This window comes from Condylura cristata, unplaced genomic scaffold (genome assembly GCF_000260355.1).
Source record: "Condylura cristata isolate star-nosed mole 26May11 unplaced genomic scaffold, ConCri1.0 scaffold00017, whole genome shotgun sequence".
In the NCBI taxonomy this organism is placed as follows: domain Eukaryota; kingdom Metazoa; phylum Chordata; class Mammalia; order Eulipotyphla; family Talpidae; genus Condylura; species Condylura cristata.
In genome coordinates, this window is record NW_004567118.1 from 36,398,953 (window position 1) to 36,419,918 (window position 20,966).

At 36.0% G+C, this 20,966-nt stretch overlaps 1 protein-coding gene across 1 annotated transcript in view; it reads right to left on the reverse strand.

The window, feature by feature from the left end:
• NLK (nemo-like kinase) overlaps positions 1-20,966 on the reverse strand; it is a 141,283-nt gene that overhangs the window by 33,640 nt on the left and 86,677 nt on the right. Inside the window, exon 3 of the mRNA XM_004684871.2 lies at positions 20,242-20,297. Coding sequence (XP_004684928.1) covers positions 20,242-20,297 — 56 coding nt within the window. The remainder of the gene's footprint in view (positions 1-20,241; positions 20,298-20,966) is intronic.

Below are 20,966 nucleotides of genomic sequence, written 5' to 3' on the forward strand. Positions count from 1 at the left end.
AAAAAAAAATCATCATTTCTACTGGATGCTAACTGATATCTTAAACCAACATGTCCAAACTTGTATTTTCTACCTTTTCCCTCACCGGAAACTTTCTAGCTGCAGGCTTTCCCATAGTAACCCTATTTCCTCTTCAAGTTGCTCACACCACAAACCACACACATCAGAGTGATCCATGATCTTTCTCTTCCACCGAATCTCAATCCACCAGGAAAATTCTGTTGGTTCTTCCACTATTCATGGAGTTAGGCCACTTCATATATCCACTCTGGCTCAAGACCCCAGTTTTGTCCCTATATTGACAGCTACTAAATTCCACAGAAAGTATAATTTTTAAGGTTTTTATACTCTCAGGTATGATTTTTATCTTAGGTTTGACTAATGAGATTTTCTCCAAAGTTTCTACTTGGAGATGAGATGTGACACACAGGGATTTCCTTAAGAGACAGTTCTGAAATATATGTTAGATATGTATTAGAATCATTCTATACATTTCACTGAGCAATCTTTTAGAAAAGCCAGTTTATGTCACTCCTCTGTAAAAGCTATTTCATTTAGAGTAAAAGTTCTTAAAATGACCTTATAGAGACATTAAAGATCTGGTCTTAGTTTTTTTACCTCTTCACCTAACACTTTTCTCCTTGCTATTTTATGAACATGGTAGACACATTAGGCCTTTGTTCTAGTTGTTTCCTATGCCAGCACTGTGTTTTGCAGATATCTGCTTGGCTATCTCTTTCCCCTTTGTGTTTTTGCTCAAGTCTTATGTTTCTATTGGCCTTACCTTGACCATTCTAACACTGCCATTCACACTCCTCAGCCAATCATTATTGCTTTCACACAGCTCTACTTTTTTCTCCTTTAATGCTTATCCCACATAATATTTATGTTTATTGTTTTGTCTGTCACCACAGTCCTGTTCCATAAGGGTAAGGGATCCTCCCTCCCACAAGTCTATCACAAATTCTCAGAAATAACATGTACACAGTAAGTCCCCTATAGATATCTAATGAATGAATATATACTGAACACCGGTTGGTACACAGATGAGCAAACTGAGACTGCAGAAGGAAGTGACCTCAGGCTCTATAGTAGTAAAACTTGTATTTGACTATACTTAAAGTAATCAACAACTTGACTTTATCTCTTTTAGTTAATTTTTTAAAAAATATAATAAATATACTATTTACTGTATGTGAACTGTTAAATAAGACTGTGTACATTTAAGGTGTACAACATAACGATATAAATACATATCATGCAATGGTTATCACAAACGAATTAACACATGCATATACCTCATATCATTGCCATTTTTTGTTAGTTTAATTGTGTTCTTTCATAGAATTCCAACTAATAAATACAAAACAATGATAGGCTAGTAGAAAAATCGGTCTTGCAAACGCTGTATCATGACTCTAGCACCAATTATCAATGGCTATTAAAATCATTTTAAAGGGGTAAGACTGATGTCACCTCAATCCACCAATCTTAGCAGCACAAAACTTAATGTGGGCAAAATATCTTGTCCATGTTATTATAGCACACCATTGCTTAGAAAGTATTCATCATATCTAAAGAAAACCTCAATAAAACCAATCCTCTAGTTCTAACCAGTGTAGTTTAGGGTAATTAAAAACAAACAAACAAACAAACAACTAGGGACATGAAGGAACAATCAGCCAAACATACAATGTGATCATTCTTTAGGAAAAATTTCTGCAATAAATCAAAGGCAAGGAAAAGAAGGGACATAAACCTTTGGAATAGTAAGGAATGATGACAGAACAGTTGTATTTTTAAGGTCCTTATCAATCAGAAATGCACACTTAATTATTTATAGGTGAGATAAGGCAATGTTTGGGATGTATTCTAAAGCACTCAAGTATTTATTTCCCTCCCTCTCAAAAGAAAGGGATACAGAAAATGAGTTTGGTAAAATGATAGATAATAGATGATTCTGGGCATGACAGCTATGATATTGTTTTCTCTACTTTTGTATATTTTAAATAATATTCCATTTTATGTAATGTCATGACTTCAAATAGTGCTCTACCAGTAGACCTTCAAGTTATTACTATTTGAATGTAATGAAGCTCTGTAAAGCTCAGAGCTATGTAGTTTCAATTCATGAGGAATCCTTCATTGTGTATAGATCCTCTCTCTGGGCTAATCTATTTCTCCAGAAAAAGTCCTTTGAACTTCCATCTTGGAAGGTCCAGGTCAGGCTGTGAGGGCTCTGACCAAGTGGGGGTAAGGCTCAGAAAGTCCCCAGGGAAGCAAGTAGTTTTCTACAGAATAAAGATCATTTTTTACACAGACTTATAAAAATCAATCATGTGTTTTTCGGCCTACCTCTAATTCTTTAGTGTTGTGGTATTCTATAACAAGGAAAAACAAACAAATTAAACCCAGTTGTTTCTGAGTTTTCACTCCTTTTAGCATAGGTTTCTCCCTCTTCTAGTTTGTATTTTTAATTCTTTACTGACATTTTGAGGTTACTGCATAAGAACTGGTAGTAAAGATTTGTACTAGCAGTTTTCAACTTGTTTACTGGTCAGATATATGTGTGAGAAAGATAAAGGTTAAAAGAGGATAGACATCTTATTCTTTGCTCATTTTTCTATTGTATTGATAATTTTTATCTAGAAGAGCACTTTGCATATTAAGGCTATTAGCCCTCTTGTACATACTGAACAAAAACCTTTCTACTAGGAAATTATAGGATAAAGACAGTAAAAAAGTTCTATTCGTACCATTAAGCCTTAAACAGAGGTCCCAATATTCTTGAGCTGTATTGGTATCTCAAGGGACAAAAACAAAGGAACACTACGGGGGGGGGGGGGGGGGGGAAGACACCAAACAACAAACGAAATCAGAAAACCACAATTGCCATCTTTGCATGGTCAATGTGAGGTTTGACTAGGAGTGGTGTGTTGGGGCGGGGGGGGGGGGCGGGGCGGGGTTTAAATCCTTAAGAGTATGAAACACTTATCTGTATGGGATGTCAATTTTTGTTCCTGATAGAATTGAAAAGTTCTGGTAGAAGTGAAATAGGATCTATTCTATTCTGCCTCATATTTCTCTAAAACTGGCAGCGAACTTGTGATGCCAGAATCTTTACTCTGAGTGATAGTTGTATGCAGGCAAGCAGCAGAGAGAAAACATCTTAATTCTGAAGTTATCAGGTTGAATCCATAATGCTGGCACTTGAAAAATCTTGCTTTGACTTATAAAAGGAACAAACTGATAGAAAAGCCAAAAACAGAGAATAAGTATGAAATAAAGTCATTTGCTTTCTTCTTAAAGTAACTACATTTTCAAAAAAAGAAGGAAAAGAAAACCAGTGGGATGGAATGGATACTGTCCTAATAAGTTATTTTATAAATAATTATTTCAGAAAACATTCTAATATTTCATTTAGCATTTACTGATCATTATGTGGCCCATGGATCTGAAACCCAATGGATCTGAATTGGTAGTACTGAACTACTTCTGACCAGTGAATTGATTTCATATATTTAATCTAACACATAGCTAAGTGTTATTTAAAAAAAGTGTTCATACCATGAATATAAGAGAATGATTTCAAATGGCAAGTCAATTCCACTATACTAAGAAGACTTGGTCTTATAAATTTCTCATAAAACATAAACCAGAGGTTTTCTCTCTGCTAAAGACAAATAAGATCTGTGAAGCTGGAAAACCTTTCCTTCAGCTTTTTGCTATAATATATAAGAAAAGATGTAGGAGAGTGCTCCTTTCAGACCTCTTCTTGAGAAGATGATAGACTGGGTTAAAGAGAATGGGGCTAATAAACTACTTTTACTGGAAAGTCCAGTGCAAAAAAACCACCTATGTGTTGCCTGGTACACCTTTACTGTTCTTTTTACCTTTGGAAGAGATGTTTGCCCTCCTCTAATGCTTTCAAACATAAAGGACTGAAAATTTTTAAATGTGTGATTTTTAAAAAGTAGATGTCTGCAGGGAATAAGTTTTTTCAAGTTTTAGTTTAGCAAACTTTCTGAGGGAAATCCATTTTCCACTCCAGGAGTAACGCAGTCAATAACCAGGTCAACCTTTAAATATTTTCTCTGGAAAAATACAATTCCCGAACTTGAAGATTTTAACAATACAGCTGCAGGAATTTAGGAGCAACATATACCAGTTTATGATAAGGTGTCTGTTTTGCTCTAGCAGAAACCCTCTGAAGTCTCAATCCCTACCATAATGTCTCCCAGATGTCTCAACTAGTTGCCATGCCAACTAAAGCAGCTTAAATTAAATGAGGGTCTGAAAAGGCACCTGCATCACTCCAAGTCTGTTGCACATTAAATAAAGCTCTCTTGACAGGGACTCAGAGGTGCCATTAACGTGAGCAGCAGCTATCTGATTATTGTTTCTGAGTAATTTAATGAGGGTCTCCAAACAAGAGGGAAAACAGGGTGCTGTTTCCTTGTCCTGGTCCTTTTAAATGGGACTGCTTCTCTAACAGCTGGTGCACCCAGGGGTCAAAGATTTCCTTTTAAGTTACTATTGGGTAAGGATAAATATAAGACTAAAGTTGGGGCTTTCAGGAGAATATTAACAAATTAATCGTGTTCCCCTATTAAAACTCATTAAAAATATGGTTGTAAAAAACACTGTGCTTGGTATGCCAACCTCAGTGATTTGAACAGCACTGCTATAAAATAAATTGCTGCTGATTGCAGCAATTAGTTAAGCAGCTCTATGAAATATGGATTTCAAAATGTACTGATTTGCTTCAGAAAAACGAATGATGCAAATTAACAATTATAAATACAAGGGGATGGAGTAGGGACATGGTGGTTTGGTTTGGATGTCTCAGGTGACTGAGAGAAAGAACAGTGTTCATGTGTTTTTTCAAAGAGTTAATTCTCTGTGTGTGTGTATGTGTGTGTGTGAGAGAGAGAGAGAGAGACTGAGAGCACAAGACAGAGAGAGAAAAAGAAATATCAACACTTTAGAAGGATCTTCATAACTGGGTATAAAATTATCTTTTTGCTGCTTTCTCAAATATTAGTCACCGAGGACTATCACTAACACAAACTCAGACTAGAGAGGTTATGTGATTTATAAAGGTCACAATCACTGCGAATAGCCAGAACTACCTTAGGTTTCCTGACGCTTGGTCAAGGGCTCTTTCCATCTTACCAAGTTGCTTTCCAAAGCAGATTGTCTACTATGCTCACTCCTTAACCAAATAATCAAAGTAGTCAGAGTAATCTGAAATAGAGAAAAACTGAATTATTTTAAATTACATGCTATGAGGAAGACAAAGGATAGCTAACTTTTGTTGAAACTACTCTGTGCCACTTTATACATCACTTCATCGAATATATCTCATAATACCTAATTTATAACTATTCCAATTTGAGAGATGAGCACACCCAGGTTGGGAGAGGTTAAACGGTTTACACAGGGCTTATATTTGAACTCAGGTTGTAGTAATTTTGAAGTCCAACCCTTTCTATGAACTATTGCCTCTCTTTGTTTACTATTAAGAGATGAGATTGCCACTTCTTACATGTCCCAAAAAACAGGTGTCAAGCCAAAATCAGAAATTCAATATTGCATTACATGAGGCAGTTTTTAGAAACTCTTCCTTGCAATAAGTTTTGAAATGGGAAATCACTCTGCATTCTTCAATAGTACTCTCAATAGTAGTATTGTTCTAGCCAGTGGAAATGTAACGTGGTAAGAGTACATTTGCCCTGAATGAGTTTATAGACTAACAAGGGAGGCAGACAATTTAACAAGCAATTATAATAGAAACACTCAAAGATTACAATGCTATGGCTATTAATCTCATAAAGCTCCAAAAGCACTGCTTTGGAATTGAATATGCCGGATTTGCCCAACACAGAGCCAACAGAAATAAGAGGAAGTAGTGCAACCAAGAAATATTCTTCTAAAGACATAAATCTCTGAATTATTAGTTGTTAAATTCTAATAACTACAAAGACTTACACCTTTAATGAAATGTGAGAAATCATCATGAAAAAATGATTTTTTTCAGGTCCTAATGAGTTTCTAAATTAGATGCACTTGCTAACTGGCAATTTACCTATATCTGTAAAACACTGGTATACAGACTTACATTTGGTTTCTTAAAATGGTTCATGTTAAAAATTTTTTAAAAAGAAAAAATAATAAAAGTAAAACCAAAGAGCATTTATTGAATTCTCACATTGTGCCTGCACTTTTAAAGTACTTTATATGAATTATCTCCATGAATTCTTGTTCTGACAAATGACTCATCTTCTTTTTGAGTTTCTCCTTTTGACAGGAAACAGAATCCAAAGATATCCAAACTATTTGCCCAAATCTAATTCAAGTACTCAATTACTTCTACTACCCAAATTTTTGTTTTGGTTCTGTTGTGGGTACAGATTCACCTTATTTGTGACTATTCCCATGTAACAAAGTTACACTGGGGGTGAAAGAAAACCAGGTTGACAGGACAAATAATAAAAGTCACCTTGCCAACAAGAGAATAATACAAAATTTAAAAAAAAAAGGCAATTTTCTATCTCAATCTCTTTCTCCTGCCCTTGAATATTCAGTTTATCCTACTCCTTCAATCCTCCCTTAATCAAATTAAAAATCTAAAATTGACAATTACATAATTTCCTATACATATGCATCATACATTCTTTGTTGAATAGCTTGAAATTTTCTTTGATGACGAAAACTTAAAAAGTAACATTTCTCTGTATGTCTATGTCTATATATATTGAACATGGATCCGAACTAACTTTTTGGTGTAATACAATAAAAGTCTGGGTGGAGGGCCCTTGACAATGAGGGAGGAGGGTCTGAACTGTAGAATGCTAGAAATTAGAACAGACCTCTGGTGGGAGGTCCAAATTTGGGAATAACTAGCTACAATAAAAAATAACCTCTACTTTTTTACCAGATGAAATCTGCCAGAGAGAGGGTATTATTTTTGCGTTCAGTTATAATCTCCTTTTTCTTTTTCTTTACTCAAAGTTGTTTTTTTTCCCCTTAATTAAACTTTTGTTTCTATCATTTCCTTCCAATCTGGCATTTGAAGAATACAAAGACACTAATTTGTAGGAATATACGCACTCTATGTTTAACGCAGCACTATGTGCAACAGCCATATTATGGAAACAACTTAAATGCCTAGTGACAGATAACTGAATATAGATGTAGTATACATACACAAAAGAATACTACTCAACTACAAACAAAAGATGTAGTCATGTGCAACAAGATGGATAGAACTGGAGGGGATTCACGCTAAGTGAAATAAGGAGAAAAATACTGGATGATTTCACTCATGTGGAATATAAGGAAACAAGAAAAAAGAAAAGGCCAAAACCCAAAGCAAACCAAACCCAAAACAACTCCTTGGTGCCTGACTACAGGAATGAGGGTTACTGGGGGAAGATGGCAGCAAAGAGAAGGAAGCCAAGTGACTGTGATGGAGGGTTACTGGTGTTCTAGGGCTGTGCATGGTATGGTAATATACATTTGAAGAGCTGTGAACCTATGCCCCTAAAATATATACAGTGCTGTAAAATGTTCCATCAATTTAAATAATTAAGTAAAAATCTGAATACTGCCATTATGGAAGCAACTCACCATTATGGGATGTAAAATTATAGAAACACATTACCATGAACAGGGTATAAATTCAAACTAAGTGACATGAATTTTTTAAAAATAATGCACATATAATATACAGGAAACCCTGCTAGTTCCCCACAAAGGTTGCAGCAGAAGGGAATGTATTCATGGAGGACAGAGTTTGAAGGCAGGAAAAGCAAAAAGTCCGAAGTAGTCTGAGGATCAAAGTGGTAAGGTTAGAATATATTAGAGATACCAGAAAAACAGAGGAAAGAGAGGGGCATTTTCTTTGATTAAAAAAGGATTATGGGCAAGATGGCTAGGAAACGACGAGAATCTGGCAGCCAATTACACCTCAATGGTAAGCTGTTTGTCTTCTTGCTCCAATTAAAACAAATCTGAACGATGATCAATATTTGTTTAACCCATCTCTATGATGCTGCATCTATTTTAGGAGTCAATTTAAGAATGCATGATAATCAGCTTCATGCCAGGAGGCCTGAATATTCCAACCGTCAAAGGTAATTCTGCAGAAAAAGCTACACAGTCACCACAGAAACAAATGCTGACATCAAATTCTGACCTTCAATTATGAATAAGATGATTGAGACCTTTCCTGTTTTTACGAAGTCATGATTACTCAAGCCGTCTTAGAGACTGCTGGACTAGTGCCAATAGCATCTTTGTTTAACCATCATCATTAGCATCAATACATACTGACTGGGTACCAAATGGGGTATAGAGAATATGCTAACTCAATGACAACACAGAGAAAAAGGTGGCTCATGAGACAACATTCAAGAGGTTAAAAAAAAAAGGACTAGTGCCATGTAAAAATCAAGAAGAAAAAATATGATGCAAAATTGTCATGTAGAATTTTGTGTAGATGACAACAAAAGTTGACTGAAAAATAGCTGATATTTACTGAGACTTTTTCTGTTACTCAGTTTTTATTTTTAAGATTTATTTTTATTGGGCCCTCCACAGTGGCACAATGGGCAGACTGGCGGCAGCCACTTCAGTGCAAGTTCGATCCCAGGTCCCAGAGGTGACCCACATGGTGCGGCAGATCTCTCCTGACCTGCCCGCTGCTCCCCTCAGCAGTATATTTCCTCATTCTGCTTGTTCTGCTCCTGTCTCTGGTGAATCCTCTCACTGCCCCTGTGCCTCTGGCTTATACCCCAGTTCTGTGTGCACAAAGAAGCAAATCTTTAAGAAGAAAAAAAAAAAAACACTTCTACTTATGCATAAAAGAACTGGAGTGTAGTTCAACCCAGAGGATGGGGAGGAGGTGGTGAGAGGATTCACCAGAGACAGAACAGGGAGCAAAACAGGAAGACTGAAATACACTGCTGAGGGAAACAGCGGGCAAGCAAGGGAGGTCTGAGGCCATGTGGCTCAGCTTCCTGGCTGGGGATTGAACTCATGCTGCTGTGGCTGGGGATACCCTGTTAGTGCTGAGATTTTTAAATTTAACTCCAGGGAGGTCCTAATCACTCAGTTTTAAATTTATTTTTTCTCATTTACTCCTAACTACTCTTAAGAAGTCCTACTATGATTCTCATACACAGCAGAGTTGGTACTATTGATAGCTCCTAGCCTCTGTTTGTAACCTGTGGTGTGCCTTGCAAAGATGAAGTTAACTTTAGAAAAAGTGGGGAAGAAAATAATTGTACTCCAGAAGAGAGAAAAGGTCAGGAAGCAGATTTTTAAAAGGAGGAGTTAAATGGATGTAGTCAGTGGAAGGTAGTGTAGAGTTAAATACTTCTATTTCTGTTTCTGCATTCATACAATAGGCATAATGGTACCTTATGCAGGCCTGCTGCTAGAATTTAGTTGAATGCTGCTAGAATTTAGTTGGCACACAGGTAACAGTAGCTATCACCATCATCCTAATGATGGGAGGAAAGATATTGCTTATTAATCAACATGCCAGGTGCTGTGCCAAAAGCCCCACATACATTAATTCTTTTATTCTTTGCAGCAGTGTTTGATGGAAAAATGTTATCTCCATTTATCGTTGAGGAAAACAAGGCACAGGGAGGAATCCCAAATAATTTTTTTCAATATCAAAAAATTAGTAAAAGGCTGTGTTTGTGTGTGTGGGGGTAGGAATCAGGATTTGAACTCAGGATTGTCAATATCAAAGTCCATAACATTTGCCTAAAAAAGCATGTGTCTCCTTATTTCTTACCCCTCCCCCACCCATGGGAACAAAATCCCAAAAAAATCTAATAAAGAACACAAAACAAGCAACACATTTAAATGGCTCCTTCAAGCTACTGTGATCTTAAAAGGAAAGTTCTGGTCATTTTAAAAGGATATCACCACTGAAAAGAAAAATTTTATTCACTTGTTATTAATGGAGTCTCCTGCAGTTTTTTGACACCAAAACCCAACATGTGCATGATGGTCAAATTCCTTCTCATGAGGGCAAAAAATTCTTTGGTCAAGTAGGGCATAATGTTTAGAGACTCAGGGTTGGTTTTGGGCAGACTGGAAAGTGAAGGGAGTAATTAAAAGTGCTAATCTGTGAGACTCTAAGAAACTTCACACTGGGGACTCCTGGGTTTGGTAAAGGTAAAGGGCTTCTGACCTGAAGGGTTATATGCTCAGTGATAAAAATTAGCTAACAAATTGGCATCCTATTAACATTATATTTCACGTACCTAAAACACACCTCCCCCCCTCTAAGAAAAACATTTTGCTTGGCTCCTGAAGACTGCATTTCACTTGGAAAAATGCCATTTCTCCCTGATTGTATTTTCTACCACCTGGTTTTTCCTGCCATCTCTAGGTAATATATCAATAGGAGAAAGGCTGTCAATAAAACATGTAATTATTAAACCTATCACCAATTGTGTAATTCAGTGCTCTTAATTAGTACTTAATAATGACATTCATATAATATGCACTAGACAAATCTATGTAAGTAGTGCACAAATAAATCATATTCTGGCTAAAATGCAGAGTTGTGCTTATGTGCTGTAGATTTATTAAGTTCCCTGAAGTATTGCTCTCAAATAAATTGAGTTGGTAGCAGGAGACTCAGCTGGTGTATGAAGTGGCTAAAAAGTCCCACTGCTTCCCCACATCCTCCAATTAAGGAAGGGTCATATTTAGTGACTTCTGAAAGCTCTAGGTCTCCATGTAACACATACCTCCTGGTGACTACCAACTTTATAAAACAGAAATAAAGTTGTTAGTAGTGGGATATGACAGTAAGTTCATATAAATAGTCCTTTGAGCTTCTTTACACTCTCACAACTGAATTAGCTATGTCAAGAGGCTAATAATCAGAAGGTTAAACAGCTCAGGAGAATGATAATGGTGTTATAAGGCTTTTCAGCAACTCAAATTAGGTGTGGCTTTGTTGTTATTCATTATTACCTTCAAATAGTTGGGAGGCCTGACAGCATTTCATTCCCACCAGCTGGGACATTTGAGAGATATATTTACTTTTTAATGGAAAGGTGAAAAGACTAGAATCCAGCTTTAGATTATTTATTTATTTATGGCTTCACAGAGCACAGGTGTTTCAAAGAGCTGGTGTGAATAAGTTGCTCCAACTATGTAACTCTCTTTCAAGGCAGAGGGAAAAAACCCAACTGTGAGTTCAAGTTTTTTAAAACACCTCAGGATTTGATAGTACAAGCTCGGTACTCTTTATGCAGTCGGGAAGGGACTACTTACTAGGAGATGTGACTATTATAGGACACAAGGGAGAGTTGTTCTTGGGTTGGTAGGCTGAAAATAGAAAACAATGTCAATCATTATAATTAGTAAGAAAAGTTTGATAAAGGAAAAAAGCAGTAAAAGAAGATATAAAGTAAATGCAGTATGAATGGAGGGCTTAGAGGTGCCAAGGCGGGGGTGGGGGGAGGAGAGAGGAGAGAAGAAAGGAAAGAGAGAGAGAATCAGCAGAGACAAAATGGAGAGCAGAACAGGTGAATCCACAGAAATGCACTGCTGAGGGGAGCACTGGGGGAGACAGGAGAGGTCTGCAGGTGCTCCGTGGGTCAGCCTCCTGGCTGGTGATTGAACTCATGACAGTGGCTGGTGATAGTGTCACAGTAATAATAATTAACCCCTTGTGCCACCAGGGAGGCCTGAGATAGGTACTACTGTTATTCTCATTTTATTAACCAGGAACTGAGGAAAGGTTAAGTACCTTGCTCAGGATCACAGAGGCTTAGTGGATTTAAATGTAGGCAGACTTTCAAGCTCTCTGACACCTCAATAGATTTTCTTTTTGACTACCTTAGCTAACAGAATGCAAGCCCTGAACTAATTATAATATAGTCATAAGAATTTTGAAATAAAAAGGGATACAGACTTTGTTCCTGTTTCATGATGTTATTATATGAAGTCACTGAACTCAAGACTGCTACTGCCAAGCAGTACAGGTGTAAGGGATGATGCAAATATGTAGGAGGAATGGAAAAGGGGGCTGATTTTAGTGTGCTGCTACTTAGGATCCAATACCAAGAACTTGTATTGGAGGAGCCAGTAAGCTTAGTATGGAGAAGAAAGGGAGACCCTCATCAGTCATAATATATATATATGTATATGTGGTGTGTGTGTTAGTTTATTTTTATATTTATTTATATAAAATAGTTTATTTACATTATTTGTGCATTTTTCCATCTCAGTTGTCACTGGTCATTTTCTTAATAAAACAATCTAAGAATATTGTCTGAAGGTCAATTTTCCACATTCCCATGTTCAGTCCTGCCAACCAGTTTATGACTTTGATTACTCCCTACTCTCAGATAACAGTGAAAGAAAAAAACCGATTCATTACAGTTTCTGGAGTCAATTAGAACAGGAGAAATTTATACTATTAGGAATAAATGCTGCTGTTTGATGATAAAGTGTTGCACAAATACATTAAAAAAAAGCAATGTTAAGTAAACACTTTAATAATGGAGCACTAATCATGCTAGACAGCCCAAGATGTGGATATGTGTGAAAACCTGTGATAACATGCTATGTGAAAAACTACCTATAAGGTTTAAAAACTTGCCATCTAGATTTCAGAACTAGTCTGTGGTTGTGTAAAAAATACCAAAGATATGCTAAAAAGTCTTCAGAAAGCAAAATAAGGGTATTTAATTGGTTTAGCTAGAAGAAAAAAAAATGGAGAACTGGTTATATCAAATTATTTCCTATAGAATGAACATAGGCAGAAAGCTTTGAAAACACAATTTTAATCCCTAAATAACCTTTACTGACTTCATCTAATGCAACCAGATCATTCTTCCTTCCATTTCATACTGGATAGAAAGCAACATAAAACCAGGATTTAAAAAAAGAAATCTTTTCAGTATTAAATATTTATTAAGTAGGCACCATATTGGCCAGAAGTTATACTATGTATGTGTGTGTGTATATATATATATATATATATATATATATATACACACACACACACATATATATATATATATAAATATATATTTAAAAGAGTCTTTACCTTCGTGCGACACAATTTGGAACAAATATGAGTCAAATAATTTTCCCACAATGATTCTGTAAATGTGTAGTTTAATAAACTGTAGCATGGACATTCTCATTCTGGCTCCCCAAGCCACTGATTCTTTCATATGAAAAGTCCAAGTTTAAACACAATTCACTGATTCTGAAATCCTGCCAATCCTGTTTGAAAGAAGAAAACCCAAAAATCATAAATATATGAAGTTAAATAATTATCTTTTCCTTCCAAAATAAGGCTCAAGAGAAGGGAAGTTTCCACCTAGATCTTAGATATGTAACTGCCTCTGAAATAAAATTGAGGGCATTAAATGGCACAGATAATGAAAATCTGGTTTATGGATATTGTTGAATTCAAACAATGCTTTCCATGTGAAAGAAAAACAGCAATGCATCACATAGAAAATTGCTTTCTCTTATAACAAATGGCCAACCCTAAATCTCATCATCTTCTTTGCAACAAAAAGCATGGGCGCCTTTGCAACTAGAAAAAAATCGGTGTGTGCTTCAATTAGAATCACTGACCTTTTCTGAAGCCTGCCTGTGCTTCTCTATAGAAATCAATGGAAAGGTCACATTGTTAAAATGTTTGAATACAACAATCTCTTTCCCAGGCAAAGGCAAATTCCTTTTCTTTTTAAGGCAATCAATTTGTTTTCTGGAATGTCAAAAATTAAGAAAATTAAAACTACCTTTAATTTGCAACTTAAAACTGACTAAAAAAAAATCAATTTTACTACAGGGGTGGTGGGGGTTGGGGGTTAGAGGTAATGGAAGCTGTCATTAGCTCAGAAACTTCTGTTGTCTGACTCCTTGTAACTAAGGCTATAAACACATATGCAATAAATAGAAAGAGCATTCTAGAGAAAATAATGCTATTTCAAACCCCCCAGCTCTCTTGTTTTCCAACATGCCCTAGAGAATGCAAAGGCAAGTTGTGTTTCTGTCAAATGTAGATAGTAATGTGTTAACAATCTTCCATCTTCCAAAGAAAATGCTTAAATCCTGGGTATAAAAGCCAAGGAATAGAAGTCAAATAAAAGAATTAAAATAACCACAATTTTTCCTGAATCTGAAAAAAAGGTATTTGAAAGAAAAGGCTCTACTGAGATTAGAGGCAATGTGCTCTGTTTAAAAAAAAAAATTATTTATTTATGCATTAGGACTGGGGTACAGGCCAGAGGTTCATGGGTGGTGAGAGGATTAACCAGAGCCAGAGCCAGACGAAGTACACTGTTGAGGTACATTGTTGAGGGGAACAGCAGGCGGCCCAGGCGAGGTCTGCCATGCCATGTGGGTCACCTCCGGGACTGGGGATCGAACTTGTACTGAAGTGGCTGGGGCCAGCTTGCAGTGCCACACTTTAACTTGCTGCACCACCAGGAAGGGCCTGTTCTCCAATTTTTAAAATTCATGATGAAAAAGGCCAAAATCTCCAATTACCTCATAATCTACTCAGGATAAAGGATGCACATATCACTTCTATAAACTACATCATCTTACTGTCAATACAAAATATGTTAACACTTTCTCCAAGGGACAATAAGCTCTTAAGTGAAACCCATATCCCTTAACAGGTCTGAAAAACTCTTCTAAGTCCAGACAATCAGCTTTCAAATGCCCTTCTATCTAATAGAATGAGAGCAATTTACTCCAGTCTGATCTACTGTGAGCTACAAGAATGATGTCATTAAAATCCAAGAGCAGATTACTACCAGTAGTATCAACAGCTACCAACTACATTCTGAGGGAGGACAAACCTCTCAATATGCTAAGCTTTGGATGCTTTCCTACTTACCTACTGATACCCATTACCAACCACTGAAATTCATTTTTGCTGTAAGATTAAAAAATAAATAAATAAACCATTAAAAGGAATGGTTATGGGGGCAGAGAGGATTCAAAATATGAACAGAACGAGAATCTAGCATAAGAAAGAAAAGAGAGATAGCTGAGAAGTCTGTTTAAGAAATAAATAAATAAAATGGTGGCCTATTTAAAGGGATCAGCCTCCTGTGCCAAGATATGAATGTAAATATTGTCTCAATAAAACCTGGAAAAAGACCATCAGACTCAACAGAGTTCTTCATATTCTTCTTCACCTGCTTACTAACACCTAGCACTAGCACTGTTTCATATTGCTATTTAATTAGCACTATGATGGACCCATAAAAAGAAATCAGATAATGCCTAAAATTTTATAGAAAAGTAAGGAAACTGGAAATAATGAAAATATATTTATGTTACTAATATATGTAATTGATCTTAGAAAGAGTGATATAAAAAAAAGTAGTAAATATGTTTCATTCTATGAAAATTTAAGTTCTAGATAAGTCTTTCAAACTCCCTTTTTGGGCGGGGGAGAGAAAAGGCAAGGGCAGTTTTTTATACATAAGAAAATTTGGTCAGTAGTCTCTACTGTAGCAGCAATTTACTCAAGTATTATAATTATTTGAAAACTGTAAATCATATCCATTGAACCACAGCTCCTTAATGGCGATATCAATGCCAATTATACTCTTCACTACCTTCTGATACATCTTTCCTGAGGGTAAGGTACTGAAGTTAAGGCATAAAATGAACACTGAGCATCTCAAGAAATCATCTGGGAAGATGTCATGCTGGAGACCAATATATCAAACTCTCATTAAATTCAACAGTATTGTGTTCTCTGGTATTGGAATACAGTGTGTTTTCTTTGATTGAATCCCCTATGAAATAGCTGGCTGTGTAAGGGTCTTGATATATAAAAGTACCTCTTTCAACACTAGCATCACACTCAGTTTGGTGAAATGCCCTCATATGGGAAGCCTATGAAACCTGACACTGCCTAAGTGAACAGCACATTCTTGATGCCTATCTTATGCTATATGAATGGAATCAGGTATACACTAATTAAAACCTCTCTCACACTAATTAAAACCTCTCTCTCTCACACACACATGCTGCATATGCTTCAGTTTAAACCTATGACTGAAAATATTCTTTAAAATTATACTCCATTTAATAAAGACTAGTAAGTGGGGAGGAGTAAGATGCCTCCTTCTCTTCTACCTTTTGGTTGGTCCCACTGCTACTGCTCAAAGATCTCTTAAAAAAAAAAAATACATAGCAGAAATGAATCCTACATTGTCTCATCCTATTCTAGCAGTTCTTACAGCAATTCTAATCTTAACATATGACACACAGATGGTTCACACTTGCATAATCAAAGTCCCTTACGTGGTGGTCACTGGTACCCTCAACAGTAATGCAAATAATCAGTCAAATATTTCTATCCAACGGATTCCAACCCTAAAGGGACTTGGGATCACTGAGGGGGACTTCCAGGAAATTCTGATTGATGCCTAGGACCAACTCAAACCAACTGCATCAAAATCTCTGGAGCATATGGCCTGAGTATTTATATATATATATATATATATATATATATATAAAAAAAACCTGTGTGATGTTGATACACAGCTAGAGTAAAGAATGTCTACTCCTTAGTTTCTCAATCTGAACTCTAAGGACTTTCATTGTTACTCCATTTCATTCACCTGAAGGCAGAGCTCTACTTAAAGATCTTGAAGTTATTACAACTTGTTCTAATTACAAATTCTTTCTTAGGACACAAGCTCTAAATTTGAACCATATTACTATGCCCATTGAAATGGCTGTTTGCTTCCATCCCAACCTTTTGTCTTTGGATTTTGACTCTTCCCTTTCTCAGAGCACACCAGGTCCTCTAAGGACTTCAGTTGCTTCTTTACAAATGTGAAGTGGCTAAATGAAAGTTGGTGTTGATGTGTATTTTAAGTAACCCAGTTTGGAAACTAAAGGGGGAGTGAAAACCATAGCTCCTATGCTCCTAGGACATGCAGATTCTTTTCTATTACCAGAATTTCCAACATGTTTTATAATTATTATTTGTATGATTATACCCCCCTCCAAACAGATTACAAAGCTGGATGTCAGACGCTGTTCTCATTCATTTAATAAAAATTTATTTAGTACCTACTATATTTTAGACATTGTTATAACACAACAGGAAAAAATTGAAAAAAAAAAATGTTGTGGTATTAGGAAAAATAAACAGGAAATTCTAACAATATAAGAATCCTCAAAACTTCTAGGACATAGATTCCCAGTCTTTTCTTGGAATGTTGTTGCAGAAAGAGAGTACTTATGTTCGCATGTACACATTTAGTTTATTGAGTTTTTTACTGCCTTTTAAGATTTCTGAAGAATTATAGGATTGTTCCATACCATCAGAGAATCATGCATTGTACATTCTTTAAATTATAAAATGTTGCTTTAAAATATAGTATGCAAATACTACCAATTACTTTACTGCATCTGGTAGGTGAAAAAGCATACTGCTGCCTACTAAGCACTACACTTGGTTGAAATGGACATGTATGTTCCCTCACTGTTTTACAAAAGTTTCCTGTGTAAATACTTCCTACACAAAATCAAAACTATCATCCAAATATGGACACTTCTGAAAGTGAAAGTAAGAACCTAATAAACTGATATCAGGACATAAAGTTAAATCCAGGGCTGTGCTGGGACACATTGTCACTCCATTAGACTTTTCATTTCCACTGTGATAGCTTCCTGCTCATAAGACTTACACTACCTTATTATTCTCAATAAAGTGCTAAGGCTTTGTTTTATGTTAAAAATACTTTTTTTAAGGCAAGTAAATTTTTATTTCCAATCCAGTAGGCACCAAATGCATTGTGGGAAAAGAATGGTTTATGAAGAATCCAGAGGATGGGCCCTGGGAAATAATCTTGGAGTCCACTGAAGTTTGTCTATTCAGAGTATCTTAGCATGGGGGTTTGACCACCCCAGACAGTTTATACTAATAATATGATTTATATTGAATACCTGTTTCTGTTCATCTGGGATCTTGTGCTAGCTGTATTAATTTTACAAATGGGTAAAAGGGAAGGAGAGCTGCTGTAGCTAAGGTTAGTCATGTAGGCACTCATTGCATACTTGACTGGTGCCCAGTGAAAACTCTGAACAACAAATATCAGGTGAGCTCTCCTGGTTGATAATATTTTCTTGTGTTGTCATATCATTGCTAGAACAGTAAGCATGACCGGTGCAATTTCACTGGGTGAGAGCAGCTGAAGTTTTTCCTCTGGTTTCTCCTGGACTTGGCCCTATATATTTTTTGCAGATTTTATTTTGTATTCTTTTGCTGTAATAAAATGTAACTATGAGTGCACCAGGTTTCCTGGGTTCTGTGAGTCCTTTTAGCAAATCATCAAAATTGAGGGTGATTTTAGAGAACTCTTACCAGTCTTTTTATATATATATATATCTTTAGAAGTAACTTCTGCTTAATGAAACAGATAGTATTTCACTCCTACCAGCTCCCAACTTTTCTATAATGAAGACCTAGGTAATTCTCAGGAGATCATTAAAATCTTTAACATATCAGTTGCTTCTACTGGTCGATAGCTAAGAAGAACTTTCTCAACTCTTATATCCCATTTGTACAGTAGAGGTCTTTGAAAAAACCAGTAAGTGTTGATTAAAACAGAAACAATCCTTGCTGACATTGAATGAAATGACTATTTGAAGATCTGCTTTTGTTACACATGCTTTGAAAATTTCCAAACTATCAACAATGTTAAGTGAAGATTTTAACTAAACTTTTCAAAAAGGGTGTATCAGAACTATTTGGCCTGTCCCAAGATTGCAGGTATACAGAGATACTGTGGCCAATCCTTTTCTTGGCTGTGCAAGGTTGGAGCAGCCCAAATCTAATGAATTAACCCTTCACTGCACAAAGGGATTAATAATATCATAAAGTAGTCATGGGTTAAAATATCACTAAGGAAGACAGCATTCAAGAGCTTTTGGATTATCAGGTCAAAACATCCCAGCAGTGTCATCACTGACAATGCTATCTCTCTTCTTATAAGGCTTCCCAATTCTGTATTAACCTTACCAGTTTTCTTTCCACTTTCATTTACTAAGAATATTGTGAGAGATATTTGTTGACTATGGAATTACTAGCCACCTGTGTAAGAATGAGATTTTCATTTTTCACAATGCTGAAACAGAAAAAAATATTTTGCTATTAAACTGGTTTCCATTCTAATTCAAAGGTCTGATGTTTATTAAAACCCCAGATTGAATAAACTGTGCTACCATAAACTCACAGAATTCAATGACTAAGGATTCCTTGTCTTTTACTTAAACCTTTACCAAGTTAATGTAAAAAGGTAAATGGTGAACTTTGCTTAGGAATGTCAGATAGGAAAACCTGTGTCACAACTTTTTCCCCGGGAAAGTTCCAGGAGCTTTTACCAGACACTATTTTATAGTTTATTCCTACCCATGATACCTAACAGTAGTTTTTTACACATTAGCAGTTCTAATAAGAGACTTTAAGATCTCTATCCTGAAAAAATCATATAGATAGAAGTTGATTTCAAGACAACAGAAGCAAACTGCCTGGAGTTGATCCTTAATCCTAATACTAATTAGTACTACAAGCTCCATCAAGTCTCTCAACTTTTGTGCTACAATTTCCATTTCAGTAAGATAGAAATAATCACATTTCCATTGTTTTGGGATCAAATCAGTTCATATGTGTAAAGAATAGAGAATTGTGTCTTCCTCTAATAAATCTCACATATATAATGGTTATTGCCATAACCACTGCCACCATTCTATTCTAAGGGACTAAGGACTTTAACTTACATTGTCTCTTCATTTTTACCTGACCCCAAGTGGTAGAAGGAAAAGGCAGTATTGTTCTCCTGACAGGCAATTACTGTTTAGTGACAAGAGTACTTTATTGAGATCTATTACAACATAGCTGCCTCACTGGTTTCACTTGCAAAGTGAGGAAGGTAATGTAATAGCTCACTTCTTAAGGCTGTATGGTGACTATGTAAAATATCTCTCCACCAAGTCCTATTTTGTGGTTATCATCTCTCAGAATATCTTAGTAATACTGTGCTGTCAGATACTTGGCATTTCAAAATTACCTGGTTCCAGATACTCAACCACTTCTGCAAGGATCAGATTTAATATACTTCAAGGCATGAACCCCAAAAGATGCTAGGAGCAAATTAATAAAAAATTGTCCCCTTCTTTTATATCCCCTGGTTAGGATACATTTCTTCAAAATAGTCAATGTGTGGAGGTTGGAGTATGTCAAGGGCAGAGAGCACCTAAGGAAGGAAAAAAAGTCAAATTTAGAGAACTAAAAAGACACAAAATATGACATAAATACAAGTAAATAGTAAATCTTTAAAGGCTTATGGCTTAGTTAAAACTGCCCACTGAGGTCAGCTAACTTTACCACTCAAGACACATAGTCCTAAACATTGATGGGTATGTAAACTTACTATCTAAAAGGCAATTCTAAGCCAAATGAAAGCTAACTGGGTTATACCACATGCTACCAAAACCTGGGCACAAAACAGAATATTAGAAAGGAAAGATGTATTTTTAATAATTAGCATTACTCTAAGAGCTTGAGTTCTATCTCCTACTCGTTTCTTTATTTCTCTGTTCAAAAATCGTTTATTTAATACATTCTACCTGGCAGGCTGTGGCAGGTTCTTGGACTATACTGACAAAACTGATATCCTTTCTGCTCTCATGATTAAGGCATTAAACAAACCCAACAGCTACATAAATATATAATTATGACATCTATTATGAAGGGAAAGGTAAAAAGGAGTGGGTAGAGGATGTTCCTAAAGTTATACTAAGTGTTAAAGGCCAAAGAGGAATTAGTCAGTCAATGAGTAAGTAGTGTAAAGGCACTGAGGTAAGAAAGAATCAGGCAGATTCTAGAAACAGAAAAGTGAGTCTTATGGAACACAGTGGGTGGG